The 23,925-nt window shown below is 40.4% G+C and overlaps 1 protein-coding gene and 1 pseudogene across 2 annotated transcripts in view; one reads left to right on the top strand and one right to left on the bottom strand.

Moving 5' to 3' along the window:
- PPME1 (protein phosphatase methylesterase 1) overlaps positions 1-21,251 on the top strand; it is a 51,483-nt gene extending 30,232 nt beyond the window's left edge. Inside the window, exons 6-14 of one of the 2 annotated variants that reach the window (XM_005689967.1) lie at positions 987-1,141; positions 2,013-2,103; positions 5,906-5,971; positions 9,688-9,811; positions 15,302-15,431; positions 16,274-16,318; positions 17,855-17,919; positions 18,640-18,707; positions 20,036-21,251. In XM_005689967.1, the coding sequence (XP_005690024.1) occupies positions 987-1,141; positions 2,013-2,103; positions 5,906-5,971; positions 9,688-9,811; positions 15,302-15,431; positions 16,274-16,318; positions 17,855-17,919; positions 18,640-18,707; positions 20,036-20,054 (763 nt within the window). In that variant the 3' untranslated portion in view covers positions 20,055-21,251. Of the gene's footprint in view, positions 1-986; positions 1,142-2,012; positions 2,104-5,905; positions 5,972-9,687; positions 9,812-15,301; positions 15,432-16,273; positions 16,319-17,854; positions 17,920-18,639; positions 18,708-18,838; positions 18,943-20,035 lie in introns of those variants that run through there. The other variant, XM_005689968.3, reaches the window with a different exon arrangement.
- Positions 9,818-10,534, bottom strand: LOC102190978 (annotated as a pseudogene).

Genomic DNA, 23,925 nt, shown 5'->3' with positions numbered 1-23,925 from the left:
GACTGTGTCCCTGCATTCACAGCTGCTATATGGCTGACAGTGTGTGAGTGCCTGAGGTATGCAGTGACATTCAACAAGACAAAACTGGTTGAAGTTGCCTGACTGACTCACTCCCAGAAGACAGGGCCAGTGGTCTCTAGAGACACACCTTGCTTACTCTTCCTATAGCAAAGAAGGCCCATACACGAATGAAAAACAAAGTTCTGCTTTACTTCTCCTTTTCAAAGCTTTGGGGTTTGACTTTGTTAAATAGGTTCACTCATCATTAAAGACTGGAACAGAAGCCAGTAAAAATTAGCTCTGAACATTTTTCTGGTTTCTCAGAACACTAAATTTGCGTTCATACTTCAAGCAAATTTACATGCCAAATTATAAATAATAATTAATATTTGTATAACACCTTACTCTTTTCAGAGTAAAGTGATGAAAGTACTCTTTTCACCACTGAGTGTCTCAGTAATCCTCAGAGCAATACAGAATAGTAATTGATATTCTTATCTTCATTTTATAGATGTTGAAACTCTAAGAGATTAAGTAGCTAATCCAAGTTCACACAGTAAAAAAATATACTAGGTCCACAGTTCATCTTGCAGTTGATGTCGAACCGCTACATTATAATGCTTAAAAAAATTGTTTTCCTGTTTCATGGATAGGAAACTGAGGCATAGAGCCGTTGAATGATTTGTTCAGAGTTTCAGGTTTATTTTCAGTTTAAAATAAAGATAGATATTTATGTAATTGAACTAAACGTGTAGAACAGTGAAAGTGTGATGTAAAGGGAAATCAAAGTTTTGGTTCTTAGCTCTTCTTGTATAGGTACTGGGGACTGTGTTAGGTTTACTTAGGTGCATTTGCAAGATGGTCTATTAGACCTTTACAGTCCTGGGATTATTAGTTACAGACCAAAGGAGATAATTAGGAAAGAAAGCTATTTTTACAGTGTTGTTAGTAATATTCCATGCTTTACTTCCTTCTCTTCTCTGCAGAGATGTTGGCAATGTGGTTGAAGCCATGTATGGGGACCTCCCTCCTCCAATTATGCTCATTGGACATAGCATGGGCGGTGCTATTGCAGTCCACACAGCGTCGTCCAACCTGGTACCAAGCCTCTTGGGTCTGTGCATGATTGATGTTGTGGAAGGTAAGTTTTCTTAGCACTGACTAAATCAAAATCTTTGATATATTAAAGATATCCATGGGAGATTATTGTTATCTTGTCTTTATTTATTGTTGACTTTCATCTTGAAGTATGTCCCTCTGTCTTTTGTATCTTTTATTTTTAATGTTATTTTGTAGCAAAGGCATTCCAAGTATTTTTTTATTTGGATATAATTGACATTTAACTTTTCAAATGTACATCATCATGGCTTGATATATTTGTATATTGTGAAATTATCACCACAGTATATCTAGTTAACATATGTCATCACACAAAGTTACAGAATTGTGTGTGTGTGTGTGATGAGAACTTATAAGATCTTAGCAACTTTCACATATGCAATATGGTATTGTTAACTATAATCACCATGCTATACATTACATACCTAGGACTTACTTATTTTATTAGTGGAAGTTTGTACTTTTCATACCTTCACTCATTTTGTCCACACCTCACATTATATAATCATTTTACATGCCATCAGAAACTCGACATAAACATCGTTTATGGCTGCATAATATTTCAATTGTATGTACATCCCATAGTTTTATTTACTGTTTAAAAAGAAACTACCATGTTTTTTCTGATCCAGCCTCAGAAGTCACACTACTGCTTGTGTAAGTAAGCTCTAGTCAATGTGGAGGGACCACTGAATACCAGGAGGCAAAAATCATTGGAGGACATCTTAGAAGGAGGCAATCACATTAGCCTTCTGAATTTTTTAAAACTGATTTTTCCCTCCATGGTCACTTAATTCTGTCATTGAGGGGAGATACATAGTATATAGTTGACTCTTTATGTTGACTCAGAATATGTTAAGTACTGTGGTTAAAATTTTCTGTTTAACATCTAGGTACAGCCATGGACGCACTTAACAGCATGCAGAATTTCTTACGTGGTCGTCCTAAAACCTTCAAGTCTCTGGAGAATGCCATTGAATGGAGGTAACCCACAAATTTATATTATCTATATTTTAAATGTTAGGTTTTAGCTTTTTCATCAGCTCAAGCACCAAGTTGAAGGGAATGGTTCAGTTTCCAAGCCTTAGCTTTGTTGTAATATCATGTATGGAAACATTTATATAAAGAGCAGTTTTAAAAAATAAACGTTTTGGACTTGGCTCAGTTGTCTAAAACCCATCCTTTATCTAATATACTATAGTACCTCCTAGAATCTTAACAGTTATGGATTACCTGCTGTCTAGCTGTTCCATCTCTAAGGTGAGATTTTGGACTAAATGCGACTGTAAGGCCTTTTCCACCTCTGATGTGCCATGATTCTAGATTCACTTTCTCTGTTTCAGAGAAGGTGGAGAAACAGATGGGTGTAGGTTCCCTTCTCGGCTTTTATTTGCGTTTGGCCTAAGTACAAACCCTTTGCTAAATAGTTTTCATAGAAATTACTGATAGAATTGGCTATGGTTTCCACTTAAGTAAAGGCTGTTCAGTCATTAATTTATTCACTAATTCAATACATTATTTGACCATTTATTAAACACATATTTATTGAACACTTTGTGCTAAAGGGTAATGATGCAAAGATGAGTAAAACACTGTCCCTCCCCTACAGAGATCAGTTTTGGGATAAAATGTCTTCGGTATCCTTTTTTCCTACCTATTCCTCAAAATCCATTTCTACTCCCCTCTCCAGAATACTTCCTATAACTCCTCAAACCACCCTGGTCATTCCCTCAGCAAAATTGCTAAAAACCTTCAAGTCTATATTACATCATACTGTTTACCCCTAAGTCTTCTAATCCTTCTTTAAGGGACACGCTTATATTGTTAATTTTTATTTCTATCTTAATGCTCTTCCTGCATCATAAGATCAGAAGCTATTCTCTATTTGTTTTGTACTTTCATATAACATATACCATACTGCAGGGGGCTTTAGCAGGCAGAATGTATCTATTTACTGAGTCAGAGATAACGAGTGAGAATTAAGAACCTGGCAAATGTATCTTAGGGATTCCTCCTAGGACAGAGGATCTCATGCCAAATATGGCTTGCCAGAATGATGTTTGTCTTTGATATGGTTGCTTTTGCCTCCCCTGTTTACTACCATGATGTAAGATGCTCTCTTGGGAGTACCAAAGATCGCTTAAGCAGCCACACTGAGAATGCAACTGCTACTAGCTCAACATGTACCTTGGGCATCCTGCCTGCCTCCCCAGTAACAACCAGTGGAAAAATTATCACAGATAACTTTTAAAATTTACTCAGTTAACACTTTTTTTTCAGGTACCTAAGATGTATCAGTACCTGATCTAAGAACTGGGTATTCTTAGGAACTAAGGAATTCCTGGAACTAAGGAATTGGGCTTAGTTCCTTTCATCAAAAACTGGAATACATACAAGTAATTATATAAATACAACACAATGAAGGAGGTACAGAAGACAAGTACCCAAACCAGTCTGAGGGTCATGGTGCACCTTCTCTTAAGGGGAGACAGAGTCTTGATTCTAGTGTCAGATGTGGGATAGAATAAGCATTCTATTTGTTGAATGTTAAAATGTTCTGGGTTCTATGAAAGCCACTGATTTTTAGATATCTTTTGAGCGTAAGAATCAGAAAGAATACTACCAGCTTTTTGGTCATTTTATTTTGTGTCTGAGGGGTATCTGAATAGTTTATGACTCATGGCCATTTTGGTTATTCCAGATTCGAGGTGGGGACAAGATGTTGAAATACAAGACCAATCTATTTAATCCAGTAAAGATTTAAAGCACAGTGAATTTCTGCTTTTGTTCTCTTGGTCATGCAAATAAGAGGCAGTAGGGTGTAGTCATTAAAAGCCTGGGCTTTGAAGTCAGGAATGGATTTGGATCTTGGTTCTACCACCTAGATGCTCTGAGGAAAGCAGAATAGGGGAAGCAGTTGAGAAGGAAAGGTGATAACAAAAGTGAGAAACTGGTTAGGAAACAATTGTAGAAGAGAGTAATGCTGCTCAGCATAGACTGTGATGGCAACAGAGGAAGCTATATGGTCATGTTTGGAATGTATTTTAAAGGTAGACTGACAGCATTGCCTTATGGATTGTGTGTTGGGAGAGCAGGTGAGGGGAGATGTGGCATTCAAGGATGACTGCTAGATTTTTAACCCAACAATTGATGAATGACAAAGAGCAGCAGATTTGAGGGCAGGCAAGGGGCAGGAATCAGGCCTTTTATTCACATGGTCAAATATAAATATTCTCTTTGAATATGCAAAAAAAAAAAAGATTGAATGCAGTCATTTAGTTGATAGAAAAAAGATCCAAGTACTGAGCTTTGGGGTACACTACAGTATTTAGACCTTGGAAAGGAAAGCAATATCCATCAAAATAAACTGAAAAGGCACAGTTGGTGAGATAGAAGGAAAGCAAGAGTGTGTTAGCACTCTCTTGGAAGAAGAAAAAATCTTTGTTAAATGCTGCTGAGAGATCGAGTGAGGTCAAGACTAAAATGACCGTTAGAATTGGCCTGATGAAGGTGACCTTGACAAAGGAAATCTCCGAAAGTAAGTAGGAGATTAAAAGCTGATGTATGTTGGGGATGTTGGTTGAGAAAAGGATGTGAGGTGACAAAGTGGAGAAAGCAAGTAAGATAACTCTTTTGAGATAGAAGAGCAGAGAAGTAAGGTAGTATCTAGAAGTGAATGTGGGGTTGAAGATGTTTTTAAAGGATGTTTTATAATATCCACTAGATGTTTTATGTAGTATCTACTAGAGGAAAAAAATGACACAAATAAGAGACAGGATAAGTAAAGGAACAAGATCTTCATGAACAAAAGAGGATTCAACCAGTGCCCAGCGTTGGGCTTGAATAGGAACAGAGATAACTTCATATATTCGTACTCTTCAAGGTAGAGTATATGATTATAATACGGGTGGATTTGTAGATTCAGTTGGTGGTAGAAAAATGAAATAGTAATTCTGATTGCTTCTTTTTATCATTAAAAAAGAAACAAAGTCATTATCTAAAGGGGGTTACAGTATAAAATTTTATGTGATTTTTTTTTTTAAGCTAAAAAATAAGATTTAAAGAAATGTGTTCTTATGGCTTGCTTCAGGCAGTATTTTCAGGTCCCCTGGGACAGGCAGTCATTTTCTTGGCCCTTAGTCAACTCCAGGAAGACAATTCTATTTATAGAGTTTGAGCTCCTAAGCCTCTATATCATGGCATGTAAGACCCTCCAGGAGCTAACCCCTGCCTGTCCTGTTCTGTCACGCTCTCCTGTTACTCTCCTCTGTTCCTCCTTGCTCTCTTCCCTCTAAGATCATCGTCCTACTGATTTTTTCACATCACAGTACCTTCGTTCACAGTGTGCCTTCTGCCTGTTTTGCTCTGACCACCCTCTCTTATCTTCCACTTATCCTTAGTCCTCAGTTTAGGCGAAACTTTGGGAAGTTTTCTCTGACTTCATTCAGAATAAATGAGGTTCATTTGAACCTTACTCTATTAAAATTATTTGTTTCATTTCTTTCTCCCCACTAAATTATGTGCTTCTTGAGCTCAGGCATGGGATATGGTATCTACCTCTTGGTAAGTATTGCCAGGACTTAAGTGATTTCAGTGCCTTAATTTTTACTGCTTGGCTTATCACCATAATAACGAAATGGGAAGTAGTGGTAATTTCCATAGTAAGTTACATGGATAACTACACCGTTTTAGTAGCTCCCACAGAATTGCAAAATTGTTGATTTGACCCTGCTGATATGATAAGATAAAGATGAATAACCTTCTCTCTCCTGTCTCACTTTTCTAGTGTGAAGAGTGGCCAGATTAGAAATCTGGAGTCTGCCCGTGTCTCAATGGTTGGCCAAGTCAAACAGTAGGTTTTATTTTTATCCCCTTGCACTGGTTAGAGGCTGAAACATAATGAGGAATTATAGGTTGCTTTTTTGGTCATACATCTATTCTACCACGTTGGTGAATACGTTCATGATTTTAGATTATTTTTATAAGAGAACTCAGTTTGGCCAGTTGTATAGATTTTTCTCTTCTTTTTCTTTTTTTTGCAGAAATCCCAAAGCCAAATAATGTCTTCTATATCAGTGGTCTCCAACCTTTTTGGCACCAAGGACTGGTTTCATGGAAGACAATTTTTCCATGGACTGAGGGGCGAGGGGGTATGGTTTGGGAATTATTCAAGCACATTACACTTATTGTGTACTTTATTTCTATTATTATTATATCAGCTCCACCTCAGATCATCAGGCTTTAGATCCTGTTCTGTATAATAATGGATTACCTTATTAGCACAACTATAGGTGTTGAAAGATGAAGAATACCAGAGAAAGGACATTAAGCACTCACTCTGGTGCTGGCAGCCATGGTTTCATTCTGGTAACAGTCTCCTTCTAAGCCAAACCTGGTTGTGAGGAAATCACGTTATGAAAAGCTTTGGCACAGCCTGAGTGAAAGTCAGATTTTAAGGGTGAGCTAAGATTATTTATTATTTAACTTCCCTGGTGCCTCAGATGGTAAAGAATCTGACTGCAATGTGGGAGACCTGGGTTTGATCCCTGGGTTGGGGAGATCCCCTGGAGAAGGAAATGACAACCCACTCTAGTATTCTTGCCTGGAGAATTCCATGGACAGAGAAGAGCTGGGTGGGCTATAGGCCATGGGATCACAAAGAGTTGGGCATGACTGAGCAACTAACACTTGACTTCAAAAGATTATTTAGCCCAGTTGATCCTCCTAGACAGGGTTACATGAGTCCTGGATATTGCTGTGTAGTCACAAAATAAACTTCAGGTGAATTGGGAAAAGGTTGCCCACCAGGATAGACAGGGAGTACAAGAGTGGATGAAAATGATAATGGCATTTTTAAATGCCTGCTCTTTGCCAGGCATTGTGCAAGGCATTTTATATACACTGTGTAATTTTAAAACCTTGTATAATGGAAAATTCTCAAACATACACAAATAGAATGATCCCAATGTACCCATTACCCATCTTCAACAGTTATGAACTCATGTTTCATCTGTGCCCCTTTTTATTTCCCCTAAGGACAAAATATTTTGAAAAAAATTTCAGATATAATTTCCTTTGCAAAATTTTAGTATGCTCTAAAAGGTAAGGACACTTTAAGCACAGTCATAAGAACAATATCACACCTAAAATAATTAACAATTCCTTAATATCATCAAATGTCTTTAGTATCTACTTATCTGATTGTCTTAATTTTTTTTTAGTTCAAACCAGAACTATAATAGGAATTTATACATAGCAGTTGATTGATAAATCTCATAAGTATCTTTTAATCTATAGGCTACTCTTCTGCCCTTCTGTCTCTCTTCTTTTTTCCCCCCGGCAATTTATTTGTTGAGGAAACCTGGTTGTTTGCTCTGTAGAAGCTCCCACAATCTGGATTTGCTGATTGATTCCTCAAGGTGTAATTTAACATGTTCCTTTATTCCTTGTATTTTCTGGAAATTGTTAGGCCAGAGGTTTGATCAAATTCAGGTTGTTTGTTGTTATTTTGGTTTTTTATTTGTTCACAAAGAATCCACCTGCAATGCAGGAGATGTGTACCAGAGGCTTGGGTTCGATCCCTGGGTTGGGAACATCCCCTGGAGAAGGAAATGGCAACCCGCTCCAGTATTCTTGCCTGGGAAATACCATGGACAGAGGAGCCTGGTGGGCTACAGTCCATGGGGTCACAATAGAGTCAGATAAAACTAAGCAACTAAACAGCAACAGCAATAGGTGATCTTGTGTACTGCTATCAGGAAGCACATAATGTCTGGTTGTTTTTTTTTTGTTGTTTTAATATTAGCAGCCATTGATGATAACTACCTGGATTCATTCATTCATTTCATTCATTCGTTCATTTGCACTACCTCATTTAATCCTTACAATACCTCTTCAAGGTGACTGTTTTATATGGGAGGAAATGGAAGTTCAGAAAGGTAAAGTGACTTTCCCAGGATCACATAGCTAATGAATGATAGAACTCATATTCTTAGAACTCAAACTCCTATGTATTTGACTTTAAGGCCTACATAATGGATTTTATATCCAAAAGAGCAGTTTGAGTAGTAATATCTGGCAGGCACAATGCAGAGACTTTAAATAAGTTGTGAGAATGCTCATTTTTCAACGCTTGAATATTTTGAGATCTGATTTGTTTAAGCAGTGAAGAGTTACATGGTTTGTATTCAGGTAGTTCAGTTATCTTTACATTTTTACTTCAAGTGATGGTTTCTCTAAATATGTAAAACTATATATGTAAGAATCTGTGTTTTGTCACTTAGATGCCCAGTGGAACCTCCCTGCCCTTCTTGATCTAGGCATAATTCCCCTGAACCTCCCAAATTACTGCTGTGGAAGCCCAAAGCACATATTGTTTCATTAATACTTTGACCTAATTGTAAAACTTGACACCTCAAGTTCCTAAGAAAACCCCCACTTAACAAAACACTTGTCAACATACACATCACTGAAGGTTTGGTAGAGAAGACAGAAGTTACCATTCTTAAAAAATCTACAACTGAAGTTTGACTGACCCTTCAGTTTGTCCGAGTCTCTCTTTATCTTGCTTGTTCTCTCTCCTCGTCTCCCTTCTCTCTCCTTTTTCAAGGGCAAAATGAGAAATTATCATGAACAACAGACCTTGGCCCTAGCTGCTACCTAGGCTCTTGAAGTTTTACTTTTAGCATCTGCCAATGTATTTTTGTTCAACGAGTTCTCTTTAAAAGAAATTATGGTACCAGCTGTTCCTGTAATAATTTTTCTACCTAATTATATAAAATAAAGAGATATTATTTTTAGATGCAAAACAACAATAATTGGTTGGATCAGATGCACTAATCTCTAAGGTTTATCTGGCCCTGGTTATTGTAATTGCCAGTTTCTGTCAGCTAATTAAAAGTGGGGGCCTTTTACCAATCTGTTTCAGCCTTGTTGTACTATAAACAGGGTACAGTAGAAAAGCACTAGCCTCATCCACTCATGAGCTAAATGATCCTGGACAATTTTTTAACTCTTCAGAGCTATTTTAAGGGATTGCTATGAGGATTATATAAGATAATGCCAATAAAACTGTTGTCACCATGCCTCAGGAAATGGTTACTACCTTCTGTGGGTCAGTAGTAGCTCAGACGGTAAAGCATCCGCCTGCAATGCAGGAGACCTGGGTTCAGTCACTGGGTGGCGAAGATCCCCTGGAGAAGGAAATGGCAACGCACTCCAGTGTTGTTGCTTGGAGAACCCTGTAGACCATGGACTGTGGATCATGGATTGGCAGGTCACAGTCCTTGGGGTCACAAAGAGCTGGACACGACTGAGTAACAAAACATGCATCGGTTCAAGAACCAGAAACCAGCCCTTGGAGTATAGTGAAATGTTGGCCATGACCTTCTATAGCCCTAGTCTACTTTTGTACACTTTTAAATGCACATTTTTCACACCCTCCTCCTGGAGCATTGTTAAATTTTAACTAGTATTTGATTATAAAAAGCTATAAATATCAGCTTCTCTAAGGTAATTTGTGTGTAGAAGAGAGGTGTGTGATAGCACTTTTTTTTTTAAAATACCTAGATGTGAAGGAATTACAAGTCCAGAAGGCTCAAAGTCTATAGTGGAAGGAATCATAGAGGAAGAAGAAGAAGACGAAGAAGGAAGTGAGTCAGTAAACAAGAGGAAAAAGGAAGATGACATGGAGGTGAGTGAAAGTCAGTATTCTTCGAAGGATGGGATAGTGTGTAAGGTGGGGAAAGGAAGGTGACATGTTCTTTTTGTCCATCATTAGATATTTTAAGGGACAAAGATACTATCATAATAGATGCTTAGATTGACTATAACATATAAAGTACTTTTTTTTTTACAATCCAGGTCTTTATTTTTACACCCAAAATGCCATGAATTCATAGGGAATGGGCTCCAGAAGTTCACGCTCCTTTCCGTTGGTCCTCATGAAGTGTGATTCTCTGGGTGGAGCAGGCTGGTGCTTCAGCTGAACCCAAGTCCCTTTCTCTTTGACTTCCTTCTTTTTCTGATCATTTCCTTCACACATTTCAGGAAGCTGTCGGCTCTTAGAGTACCTAATTGCTCTATACGCATATTAATTCTCTTGGCAAGAATCTTGCCCTTGTTTGTTTACAGTGATGCCAACAGCATGCTGGATAACGCTGTAAACTCCCAGTTTTGCTGTGGTAACATTTGTGGGGCATTCCTTTTTGAACAATACCCATTCCCTTGATATCTACAATATCACCCTTCTTGTAGATTTGCGTGTATGTGGCCAAAGGAACAACTCCATATTTTCTAAAAGGCCTAGAGAACATGTAGCAGTTGCCCCTCCTCTTTCTCTTTGTGTTGGTCATTTTAGCGAATTACTGGAAGATGGTGGTTCTGGCTGAAAGCATAGAGTACTGCCCGGGTCCAGCCCCAGTGGATCCAGGGTAATTCGAAGTGGGGACGGAGTTGGCGTCTTAGGAAAGAATTATTTAATTAGAAATACAAAGAGAGATTAGGAAAAACTAGTGTAGTAGGAAAATTAGTGGAGAAAAGAGGCTGATATTCTTTGGTTTACACGGAAAGCTAATAAAGTTTCAAGATAAGAAACTTGCACTGTCTATGTTAGGCCACAGGTGCCTGCTTGAATAGCGGAGGGTGCCCCACGTTGGGCTCCCTCTTGCGTGGGTCTTAGAAGCCCGGGCAAATAAGTAGACATGGGGAGCCTCCGCGTTCCAAGGGATCAGCCTGAAGAAGAGAGGGAGGGAGAGGGAGAAAGAGAGTCGACATGGGGGAGGCCAAGCTTGTGCAAAAACCCCCAACTTTATTTTTAAAAGGTGTTTATATACCCTAAGTTTTACATAATGGAAGATACAGAATCATGCGGGGGCAGCAGTCCTCACCCTTTCTGTATATCTTTTTGTATACAAAAGGTCTCAGGTGATTTACATTATCTTCTGGCCAAGAGGCCTGTTAACACGTTATGGCTCTCTTCCGTAATGAATGTTAATCTCATTTCCCCCGAAGTGTTTTTCTTTAATCTGCATCACTCTCAAAGCACTAAAGTTACATCCCTATAGAACAAAGGTGCAGTGGGTTATAATAAAGAAGGTACTTACCTCAAAGATCTATGTTGTTACTTGTTTTTTTTTTTTTCTATATACCAACTGTATCAACAAATAAAAGATATGAAAATTTGGCAGCAAGTGTTGGCTCAACAAATGAAACCCTCAATCAGTCCTATTCTAATGATTTTGACTCCTCGGAAGCCCCTACATTCCTAGGATGTTTTGAGCTTCCTGTGCTGTAAACAATCACATGCGCAGCTGTAAGAGTCCTATAGGCAGGCTAGAAAGCCACCAGAGGGGTTTTTGGATTGAAACACTCTTATTATGCCCGGGAGACTTACTATCTGAAAGCTCTAAATTAACTTTTTCCAGAAAAAGGTGGTGGGGGGACAGCCTCTGTTAATGTCGGAAGCATAAGTGAAAAGCATAATGCGGTACGGCAAGCAGACTCTGGTTTTGGGGGTAGATGCTCCAGAAAATCCAGCAAGGCTCCCTTAAGGCCGGACTTACCTTTGCCTGTCGGACCCCTTAACCTCATGACCTTTGCCACGGGAGGGACTCCTCGTGCTGGCTCCTGGCAAAGTACTTCTTGATAACTCTGACAAATTGAAACATAAAACTCACAGTATTACCCTACCCTCAGAGAGAACTGCTCTCTCACCAGGCCCTTTCTCACCTCTACTTCTGTTCCTGTGGTTTATCTCATGAGAAAATCCCATTTCCTACCACCAGTCTACACAAAACTGATCAGATCCTACCTGTCTTTAAGGGTGTATCTCCTTGGGAAGCTTTCTGACCTCAGTTTATATTAGTCCCTCTGTAGTATAGCACTGAGAGTCTGTAGGACACAACTTAGCACTTTCTTTTCTGAAGTTGTGACTGAGTCATATAACTGATTTTCTTAAGCCACACTCATAATATATGGTTTTCTAATAGTCATCCCTATAATACAGGTTCAGTGTCCTCTTATAACAAGCATTGTCTCCCCCAAAAAATAACCTGTGTTTGGAGGAGAGGAACTGATATTATGTGTGAATTTCCCTCAACATAGAGCTTAAGGCTGTGTGCATAGTAAGTGTTCTGTGACAACTTGCTGAGCAACTGGTTTGAGGATGGTAGTGGGAAGGGGTGCTTTTTCTGAGAAATGATTAGTGAGTATGAGCCACAGACTTTCAGGGATGGATTATGACTATCTTACTTATGCCAGGGAATGGACTCAGTGTACACCACATATTCCTTTGCATTTGGAGATGCTAGTGTCGGCAAGGAGAGTACATTTTTTAAAACAGTATTTTTAATTTAGTGAGGATCTTATTGTCATCCTTAAGATAATACTTTGTACCCTTTTGGAGTTCACAAAATAATGAATAATGCGTGATCAGTTTGCTCTCCCACAGTCTGTGAGGTGAGGAGAGATCTTTTCTCACATGTTAACAGTGTAGATACTGAGACTCAAGAGATGAAGACTTGTCCAAGGTAATCAAATAGTGTTTAGTAGATTTGAAACTCTGCTACAAATTGTCAGTTACTTTTTCTCTTTTGTGTGCTAGGATCTATACTGAATGATTCACATTAACCTCTCTAGTTCTCATTTTGGCTCTGCATTGTAAATATTAAGTTTTGCAACTTAATGGCAAAGTACAAGGCAATGGCAAAGTACAAAGTACAATGGCAACTTAAGGCAAGTACAGATGCAGGTACTTGCCTATGGTCACATGTAAATGTTAGTGCTAACACACATCCAGATCCTCTGGTTTTTAATTCCAACTCATTTTTTTCTTATCATTTTTATAGGCCCTAATATATGGGGTTTTATGAACTCCAGCAGTTCTGTTAGGAGGACAAACTGAGGCACATCAGTCAGTGAGGAACTTAGCTAGAGAGTCTCCACCTGAGGAAGGACACAGAGAAACCCCAATAGTCACAACTTCTTGCAGCTAGTGGATGAGTACTGAAAATCTAATGCACAGTAGTAATCATAGGCAACAGTACTGTATTATAAACTTCAGAGTTGCTAAGTGATTAGATCTTAATTATTGGAGAAGGAAATGGCAATCCACTCCAGTGTTCTTGCCTGGAGAATCCCAGGGACGGGGGAGCCTGGTGGGCTGCCGTCTATGGGGTCGCACAGAGTCAGACACAACCGAAGCGACTTAGCAGCAGATCTTAATTGTTCCCACTACAGATAAAGGATAACTACGTGACATGATAGAGGTGGTCACCACGCTATGGTGGTGATCACTGCAGTGTATACATGTGTCAAATCAACGTGTTGTACACCTGCAGCAATGTTGTATGTCAGTGATGTCACAATAAAGGAAGAATAAAATGATGGAGATAATATTAGTAATGCCAATTAAATGTAGCAACAACACAGAAAACCAGGCACAGCTTCTTAGGGGCATCTCTCTTTAGCACAGTATAAAAAGTTGTGTTTGAAATGGCCCTGAGACATACATAAGAGGTCAGTTGCATCCATTCTGTTCTGTAAAAGAAAACAAGCTATACATTTTTATTGGGGATGAGGGGACTCTAATATATAATAATTAAAATACAGGGAAAAAAAGGGAAAACATTATTTTGGTTCTTGAATAACCTTCAGTTGTCCAAGAGATATTTCTTTATGCATAAATCTCTTTTTTTAAACTGCTTTATTAAAAAGTTTACAAGAACCTACAACTTTATTTTATAGTTTATTTAGGTTTTAATCCATTTGAGTTCATTTTTATATATTCTCTAACTTCATTCTTTTGCATGTGGGTATTCAGTTTCCCCAGCACTGTTTTTTGAAAAAACTGTCATTTCCCCATTGAATGGTCTCAGCATCCTTCTCAAAGATCACTCGACCATATATGTGAGGTTTATTTCTGGGTTCTTGAGCTTGCTCTATTTGTCTATCTTTATACCAGTACTGTGCTGTTTTGATTATTGTAACTTTGTAATATATTTTGAAATAGAGTATGAGTCCTCCAGTTTTGTTCATCTTTATTAAAATTGTTTTGGTGTTTGGGATCCCTTAATATCCATATGAATTTTATGCCTAAATTAATCAATATTAATCCCTTAATATTCCATATGAATTTTTGCAAACAATGCCATTGGGATTTTGAAAGTGATTGTGTTAAATCTACAAATCACTTTGGGTAACATGAACACCTTAACCATCTGGTGATCTTTAACACAATATATGCTGTCTCATGTTCACTTCTAGATTTTCATATTGTGGTTGATGTGGTATTCCAGTTACTTATTTCAGTTATAATATTTCAAAATTTTCATGATGCAAAAAGGTGTAGAGAACATTTTATTTGTTCAGCTTGTATTTGATGAGCACATACTCTGTGCCATCTACTTTATATTGAGGTTTAACAGATTTTGTTATATTTGGTCATTTCCTTCTTAAAATTACTGTTTAAATTATATATAAATTTCTGTTTATATAAACATACATATGGAGAAGGAAATGGCAACCCACTCTAGTATTCTTGCCTGGAGAATTCCATGGACAGAGAAGCCTGGTGGGCTACAGTCCATGAGGTTGCAAAGAGTCAGACATGACTGAGCACGCTCACACACTAACATACATGTTTACATCGTATCATTGTCACATATAAAAATATAAGAAAAAATATTTTATCAACATTATTTTCAGTTTTCCCTTCTAGTTCTTTCTCAAAGCATACCATATTTTTCCAGTAGTAATTCTAACTTAGATGACATGTTGTACTCTGCTTCTTTCACTTAATGTTATGTCATAAGCATTTTTCCATACTGCAGTGTGTTTTTTGTAGTTATTCTGTGGATAATATGTTTTTTTGCCAGTTGAGTATAAGAAGCTCAATCTTGGCTGTACCAGTTTACTGGCTTTGTGATCTTATGAAAGTTTCCTAGGTTCACTGAAACTAATAAAAGTAAAAAGTATGCTTCTAATCATCTAAACATGCAAGTCCAATAATAACTTATGTCACAAGGCTGTTATAAGGATTAAATGTATATTAAAATGTCTGGGACATGGTAAGCCCTTAATATGTGCTAATTCCTTTCCATTTACTTTTCCCAAAGCCCTAGTTTTTATCCTGTTCCTCCTGGGGTTGCCCTCAGAGACTCAAAACTTGCTCTTACTCCTCTAGACCAAGAAAGACCATCCATACACTTGGAGAATTGAGCTGGCAAAAACAGAAAAATACTGGGATGGCTGGTTCCGAGGCTTATCCAATCTCTTTCTTAGTTGTCCTATTCCTAAATTGCTGCTCCTGGCTGGTAAGTGTGCATGTGTTATGTATTAGTCAGCCTGGGATGCCATAACAAGATACTGGGTGGCTTAAACAGTTCTGGAAGCTGTAAGTCTGAAATAAGGGCTCCAGCCTGTCAAGTTCTGCTGAGAGCTTTCTTACTGACTTGCAAACAACCACCTTCTCACTGTGTTCTTTCGTGGCAGAGCACGCGAGAGCACCAGGCTTATCTTACGAGGGCCCTACCTTTGTGACCACATTTAACCTTCATTACTTCCTCATTTAACCTTAATTACCTTCATATCTCCAAATGTGGTCCCATTGTGAATTAGGATTTCATCATATACATTTTGGGGCGGGGGGACACAATTCAGTCTCTGGCAGTGTATGTATATTGTCATCTCAGTTATGTCTTTGTTAAAAGCGTTTACCATATGGGTAGTGACATCCAAAGTGAAATACCATGCTTACTCATTTGTGCCCTTTCTCCTTCCTTTGACAAATCCATAACTAACTAAGCATGAGCATCCACCAGGGATGACCTAATTCTGGCCTGGACTCTGTACCTGGTCAAACCCACGTCCTTTTCCTTGAGTGGTATAAGGATATTCTGAGTAAAAAGGAAATTTAAAAAGTAAAGCCTGTTTTCAGAAAGCAGCTTAAACAAGCAAAGTGATTATAGGGAACATCAGCCTCGAAAGCTTCATGTAGTGAGACTATATACTCAGGAAGTTAGGATTGGCATTAACATGAATTGAGAATGTCATCCTGTTTACCACTTTGTAACAATTTTTACTTCATAACAGCAAAACCTATTTCATACAGCCTTTTCAAGTAAGCTATTTGTGGATTCTCTTTATTTTATTCTAGGTGTTGATAGATTGGATAAAGATCTGACTATTGGCCAAATGCAAGGTAAGTTATGAAGAAATTACATTCCTAGGTCCCCTCAGGGCAGAGAAATGGGCAAAGTCATGTGGAAATTTTCTATCTAAAAATGGGAATTATATTACCACATAGACCTCAGAGTTGTAAGAATTAAAGTGATGCAGTGTCTTTGAAAGGGGCATTATAAAGTACTGTGTGCAGATATATTATGAAAGGAGATATTCTGAATACTAGACAGTATTTTTATTATTATTAGAATTCTTAGGAAAGGGAAAGGTCCAAGATAACCCAAATACAAAAAGATACAAGTTCTGTTTAGAAGACAACATGATGAGGTGGTTAAAAGCAAGGACTCTGTGGTTGGAAGAACTGTGTTTGAGTACTACTTCTTTCCTACTAATTTTTTTTCACCCTGGGCAGGTTACTTGACCTGCCTTAGCTTTAATTTTCTCAATTTGTAGAATGAGAAAATTGATGGCAGCCTGACAGGGATTGTGAGGTGTAATGAGTAGGAAAGTGACATGTGCTCAGGTTCAGATGTGTTGGCCAGATGACTGTGGAGGCAGTGGAACCAATTTCATGGAAGCTCTTGGCTTTAGAGCAGATGAAAGGCTTGATGAAGGTGAAGTCACTAGGCATTGGCAACTTCGGGTTATATGAAAAAAGGTGCCAACTCCAGAGCCAAGCAGGCTTAAGCAGATTCTGTTCTTGACTTTCCTTCTTTTCTACTTACTCTCCCTGGGCAATCTCATGGTTCCCATTTACACCCTGATAACTCACAAAGCGATGTCTCACGGCCTTGATGACCAGGGATGGGTTCCATATTCTTTGGTCTCCTTAGAGATCTTGCTTTATCAGTCATCTCTGTCCACTCTTAATAAAATGATCACATTTGTTTGAGCTTACAGTGTTATACAGGACAGTGTGAAAAAGTGTTTAGTACTGTCTGGAACATAGTTAAGCACTCAGATGGTAACTTATTATTGAAATAATAAATCTCAAAATCTTTAATTTACAAATCCCTTAATGATAAGGCCCCTGCTTACATCTCCAGCCTCATTGTTAACTCTCATGAGCACCATGCTAAAGTTTTTCTTCTCAGGAGCAAATACCATTTCATCCTCCGTTTCTTTGTGTAAGTTACTTTTTCTGTGTAGGAAGCCTTCCTGGATCCCTGTTTTATTGCAAAGACCCAATTCCTGTGTTTTTCCAGTTCCATGTGCTTACTGTTAGCCTAGGAACTACATGCTGCATTAAAATCTGAGTTTTATGTTTTGCTCTCCCACTAGACTATAGTGTAAACAGGAACTGTTTCTATGTGTCTGGCCCAAAGTAAACGCATATTAAGTAGGTGAAGAAGGAAGAAGTGAAGGGAAATGATTTGCTCAAGGTTACAATGTCAGGTATTACCATCTTCCTCACAGGCTTGTTAATTGGGTCCAGACTGTTGGGGTGGCGTGATGGGGAGGTCCTGGCCTGCTAACGTGACCTGTGAGGCTGCAAAGATGGTAAGGAGAGGACCATTTTAGTCCTTGAGGTGGCTTTGGTTTATATCTTCCCCAGGGAAGTTCCAGATGCAGGTCCTGCCCCAGTGTGGCCACGCAGTCCATGAGGATGCTCCAGACAAGGTGAGTCTGGTGCTGGATGCCTGTAAAAGGGCAACTGAGAGAGTAACTGTGAATCTCATGGAAGACAGCATAAGCCTCTGAGTCAGCCTGTGTTGCTTGCAGCAGCTGCTGTGGGGCCTACACACATGCAGTCCCACCGGCCCCCCAGACCTCTCCCTGGCAGCTGCTTTTGGTCTTGCCCTTCTGTGTATGGGCTGAGGAGCTACTGGCGCCCTCCCTGCTGTTTCACCCAGGGCCCTGTGGTTAAAATGGAGAAAGGAATAGCAACCCACTCCAGCATTCTTGCTTGGAGAATCCCATGGACAGAGAGGAGCCTCCTCCATGGGGTTGTAAAGAGTTGGACATGATTTAGTGACTAACGCACTGTGGTTAAGATTGTAAGCTCTACTTCTCTATTATCCCCAAAAGCCAGATGGAAGAAGAAATAACTGTGGTAGACACTGCTCCCTAAAACACACGCAGTTAGGAATTAATATGTGCTCTTCCTGTAGGAAAAAAGTGCTTTGTAACTCTACGGGGATAACTAAGCCTTCACATCATTCCTCTTGGCATTTCTGGAGCCATCCCTGCAGGACCCAGGTCCTTTTGCTTTCAGGCTCCCCAGAACTGCAGGACGATGACACTATAACGCCTTAACTTCCAACAGAAGCCCATAGGACCTCCAAGGCTGAACCCCGTAGCTACCCTTAACATAGCCTGGAATATCTCTCCCTTTTCCAGGTAGCTGAAGCTGTTGCCACTTTCCTGATTCGGCACAGGTTTGCAGAGCCTATCGGTGGATTCCAGTGGTAAGGAAGTACAAAGATTTAAAGAGCCCAGCAGTACCCCAACAAAGAGATATTTGCAAGGTTGTAAATATCTCTGCCTTACCCCTGCCTGGGTTAGGTCACCATGCCTTTCTTCTTCCTCCTCAACACAGAGCCCAGCGTGTGTATTTCTGCAAAGCCGTGGTTGGTTCTTTCCGTGTGCTCTGGTCCAGTGAGTTGTTGCTAAACTGACATTAAACAGTGCCTAGTCCCCCACCCCCTTTGTGATGTGTACTTTTTCTTGAGATGCCCCTTCCTGTGGAGGCTGGGATGGGAATTGTCCATTTCCGGGCTCTTATAAAAATTCTGTATGCCTTCTCCCGCCCTGCTGTCGAGGAAGGTGAGGCAGACCTTGAGGCTATGTAGAGATCTGGAGCAGGGCTTCCAGCCTCAGCACTGTTAACGTTTGAGGCAGGTAATCCTTTGTGGTGGTGGGGCTGTTCTGTGCACTGTAGCATGATGATCAATATCCCTGGACTTTACATACTAGGAACCAGTAGCACCCTCTCAACACACAGAGTTGTGTCAAGCAAAAACGTTCCTAGATTTTACCTAATGTCTTAAGGGAGGCAGAGTCATTCCCATTTGGGAACCACTGGTCTAGAGGAAAAAGGATGCCTCTCCTCTTGGGAAACTCTATGTCGGATTGGGAGACACAGTAGATTTCTTTGTGGAGGAGGAGGAGGAAGAGAGGCATGGTGACCCAAACCACATGGTCCTGGTCCCACCTCAAGGAACTCCCAGTCTTTGCTGCAGAAGGCCCCATCCTCACAGAGCTCCGCAGGCCATGTGAAGAGTCAGGCCAGTAGGAAAGTCTCTTTTCTGATTCTGATGATGGTCCAAGGGAACTTGTTCCCCACCCTCAGAAAGTTTGAAGAAAAAATGTTGAAGAAATATAAACAGTTTCTACATAAGGGAGTTCGAAATGCCAGGGCCTAAGCGGTTTGGATGACAAAGCAAGGTGGGCATTGAAAATGCCAGGAGCCTGGTACAGTGAGCCACAGTGATTCCCTGATGTCAGACTACCCCTCAAGTAGCTGACCATTGATGGATGCCAGGAATCAACAATAAAGACTTAGTTTCTCTCAGTAAGCAGTGTCTGGGGGCCCTGGCCCATTTGGAGCTGTGGTCTGATCAGCCGTACACTGAGAGCACACCCTGTATCTAGCCCTGGATGGGGCTGAGAAGAGGTGGAGAGATCTGCAAAGGCCTTGGTGATCATTAGGAAGTGCTTCCTGGATGAGACAGGGTAAGCGGGGTAAGCCAGTGAGAGTCACATTTGTTTTCCATTCTCTTTCCACTCTTCACAGTGTGTTTCCTGGCTGTTAGTGACCTGCTCTCCTTCCCTCCCTCAACATTGAGCTCTGTTGTAAATACATCGCACCAGAGGCCACTGTGATGCCGCTGTCTCCTCACCATCCCGCCCGACCATGTGACACCGGCTCCCTGTAGACGGGCATCCCCAGATATACAAACCCTTTCGTGTATTCCTGCCCAAAGCATTATTTTCCAGGGCCTTCGATCAACATTGATCTCCCCAGTCTAAGGCTCCCCAGCTCCTCTCCCTTCCCCGTTCAGGGATAGCTCTTGCCTGTCCTCCCTGCCTTGCCTTGGGTGAAGCCTCCATCAGAACTGCCACCCTTGGCCCCTGTTCCTGGCATTAGGTAATGGACCTGGGTCCCCATGTTTCCCCAGGTACAGGAACCTCCATTGCTTGAGATTGTTCTTACCATGGTCCTGCCTTGCCTCAGGGGCTGGACCATGTGCAAGATGGTCTCTATTTTTCCCTTTTAGATAAAACACCAGTCAAATACCTTTTTATCCCCATCTTATTCTTCTAGGCTTGGAAGACACAGAGAGGTCAGGATCTCATCCTTAGGTAGAGGGAGGGGTGGTAGATAGCATCACAAGAAACTAGCCTGAAAATCAGGCTCAGCCAGTCCAAGCACATGGCCTCCCATCTGGGGAGGGCCCACGTCCCACTCCCACATCTCTGGGCACCTGCCCTGGGCTGAGGCCAGGCTGCTCCAGGGGCCTCTTGAGCTCTCACCTGCCATAAAGCAACCCAGGTTCACTACAGCCCATGCACAAAGCCACAGGCTAAGGCCCGTGGAGTTGTTTTTAAGAAGCAGATTTAACCATTTTCATAGTTGGTCCCTGGAGGTATGCAGAGTGCCCGCTTGCCTTTTCTAGACCCACAGCTTATCTTAGTTGTTTGTGGTTTCCATGTCACCCTTCATAGAAACAGTACAGTCCAGCATCCTCAACATTTGCCCTCTTCCAGCTGCCTCATCACAGCACTTCAGCCTCCCTGCTGCCCAGGCACGCCATTTCCAAGGGTAGGGAGGGGCAGTCTCCTGCAGCCCATCTTCTCTGTGACTGTCTTAGGTGATGCATAGCCCCCTCCACCTTTTGACCCCACAACTTCTATCCCTGTCCTGCTTCAGGGTCCGAAGTCTGGGACCTTCTTTGTTTCTTTGTTATTTATGACCTTGTTTAAAGAAAATAAATATCTCCCAACCTTTATCTGGTCTTTCTCTATGGAGTTGTCCTTATTTCTGTTGATCTAGGGGTTGGGGACAGTTCATTGGATTTAGACACCATAGAGCTCCAGAAAAGCCTGTTTGTTGCCTGCAGCCCATCAACGTCTTATGCTCTGCCTGCTCCCCAGAATCAGAATGCCCATTAGAATGGACAGAGCCAGCCTCCACTGCAGCTAGGGAGACTAGATTCCAATCCTCTCTCTTCTAGTTATGTACTGTGTTGACTTTGGCCTAGAACAGGACAGTCTGGGCACTGTCCACATGACCTCAAGCTCTCAGAGTTTCGCATTTGCTAATGCCCAAAGTTTGTTTACAAGTTCAAGCACCTCCTCAACTCTAGACACTTAGGTCTGTCTACTTGTCCAGATGACCAAAAGCCACTCACATTGACCATTCCTAAGTTGAACTTACCTTCCCCCTAAAACTTGTTCTCCCATATTCCTAGCTCAGTAGTGATAGGTTCCCCCATCTCTCCACTGGTCTAAACAAGGCAGCCAAAGTGTCCTTGATGGCTTCCTCTCTCACATTTACAACTGCCGTCCACTCTGTGTTCTATGTCTGCTCCTCTCCTTGCCGCAGCCCCTCCCCTGGCTACTCTCTACACATTGCTGGAGTCTTCTTAGCAGGTGTTGGAGCTAGGCTGCCTAAATTAGAACCTAAGGCCCATCCCTTGCTGGATGTATCAGATAGCTAAGTACTTTCCTCTCTTTGTGCTTTGGTTTCCTCATCTGAAAAATAGAGGTCAACAGTATTTACCCCATATGGGTTAACTCTCTCAGTAACTGACATAGGGTAAGCACCTAATAAATAGTTCCTATCATGTCACTCCCAAGACCTTCTTTACTCGGAGTGGCCTGTGGTCAGCAGCATTAAGTATCATCTGGAAGCTTGTTCAAGATTGTGTCCTTATTGAGTCAGTACGGATCTACACTCCAAGAAGCACATTATTCTGAGAAATTCTGGTTTGGATGTTCACTAAATATATCTGAGTAAAGCATGAGCTCCCTGGCAGAGAAGAAAAGTCCCTGTGTTCTGTGCGCTTCCACCAAGCCCTTCTTGGGGAGGGAGGGGCCTACCAAGGTCTCTTTGCTGGGCTGTTTGCACTCTGTCCACAGGGGGTCAGCATGGTCAAATGTGTGTTTTTCAGGGACACAGCCAATTTTGTTCACCAGATTAAGTCATAATAGTCATCAAAGTTGAGCAGCTATTTGACTTTACACACAACTATTTAATCCTCATGACAACCCTATGAGGTAGGTGATGTCATTTGACAGGCAGGCATTAGGTCCAAATTCATATAGCTCAGAAGAAGTGTCAGAATTTAAACTTAGGGTTTTTTCCTCTTTACACTGCCTCCTGGACAATATAGGGGACCCTGGGCAGAGGTCATTTTGGTACAGATACCTGGCAAGAGGATGATGACCAGGCTTGATGGATGGAAAGTAAGAAACATTCACTTAACTTTATATTAGATACTCTGCTGCTGCTACTGCTAAGTCACTTCAGTCGTGTCTGACTCTGTTCAACCCCACGGACTGCAGCCTATCAGGCTCCTCCGTCCATGGGATTTTCCAGGCAAGAGTACTGGAGTGGGATGCCATTGCCTTCTCCTAGTTACATCTTAATCTTCTGAATCCTTGTGAAGTATGGGCATTATTGTTCTCAATTTATCTTTTTTTTTAAAGTTCACATAAATTATCATTTTTTTAATTTAAGTATATTATTTTTTAAATTTAAGTTGATTTACAATGTGTTAGTTTCAGGTGTAGAACAAAGTGGTTTAGTTATGTATGTGTGTTCTTTTTTCAGATTCTTTTCCATTACAGGTTATTATAAGATATTAAATATAGTTCCCTGTGGTATGAAATAAGTCATTGTTGTTTACTTTATTTGTATATATTTTGTGTACACATTAATCCCAAACTCCTAATTTACCCCTCTCCCAACCCTTCCCTTTTGGAAACCATAAATTTGTTTTTGAAGTCTGTGAGTCTCTGTTTTTTAAATAAATTCATTTGTATCATTTTTTTAGATTCCATATAGAAGTGTTATCATATGATATTTGTCTTTTTCTGTCTCAATATAATCTCTAGGTCCATTCATGTTGCTGGAGATGGCATTATTTCATTCTTTTTATGGCTAAGTAGTATTCCATTGTGTATATATACACACACACACATATCATATATACACACACACACCAAATCTTTATCCATTGATCTGTTGATGGACATTTAGGTTGCTTCCATTTCTCAGCTACAGTAAATAGTGCTGTGGTGAACACTGGGGTGCCTGTGTCTCTCAAAGTAAGAGTTCTCATCTTCTCCAGATACATGCTCAGGAGTGGAATCGCTGGATCATATGACAACTCTGTTTTTAGTTTTTTAAGGAACTTCCAGACTGTCTTCCGTAGCAGCTGCACCAATTTACATTCCTACCAGCAGTGTAGGAGGGCTCCCTTTTCCAGCATTTCACACCCTTTCCAGCATTTATTATTTGTAGACTTTTTGATGATGGCCATTCTGACTGGTGTGAAGTGATGCTTCACTGTAGTTCTGATCTGTATTTCTTGACTAGTTAGTAATGCTGAACATTTTTTCATGTGCCTATTGGCCCATCTACATGTCTCTTTGGAGAACTATTTAGGTTTTCTGCCC

The sequence above is a fragment of the Capra hircus genome, chromosome 15 (assembly GCF_001704415.2).
Source record: "Capra hircus breed San Clemente chromosome 15, ASM170441v1, whole genome shotgun sequence".
NCBI lineage: Eukaryota > Metazoa > Chordata > Mammalia > Artiodactyla > Bovidae > Capra > Capra hircus.
This window is presented reverse-complemented; position numbering and strand designations above follow the sequence as displayed.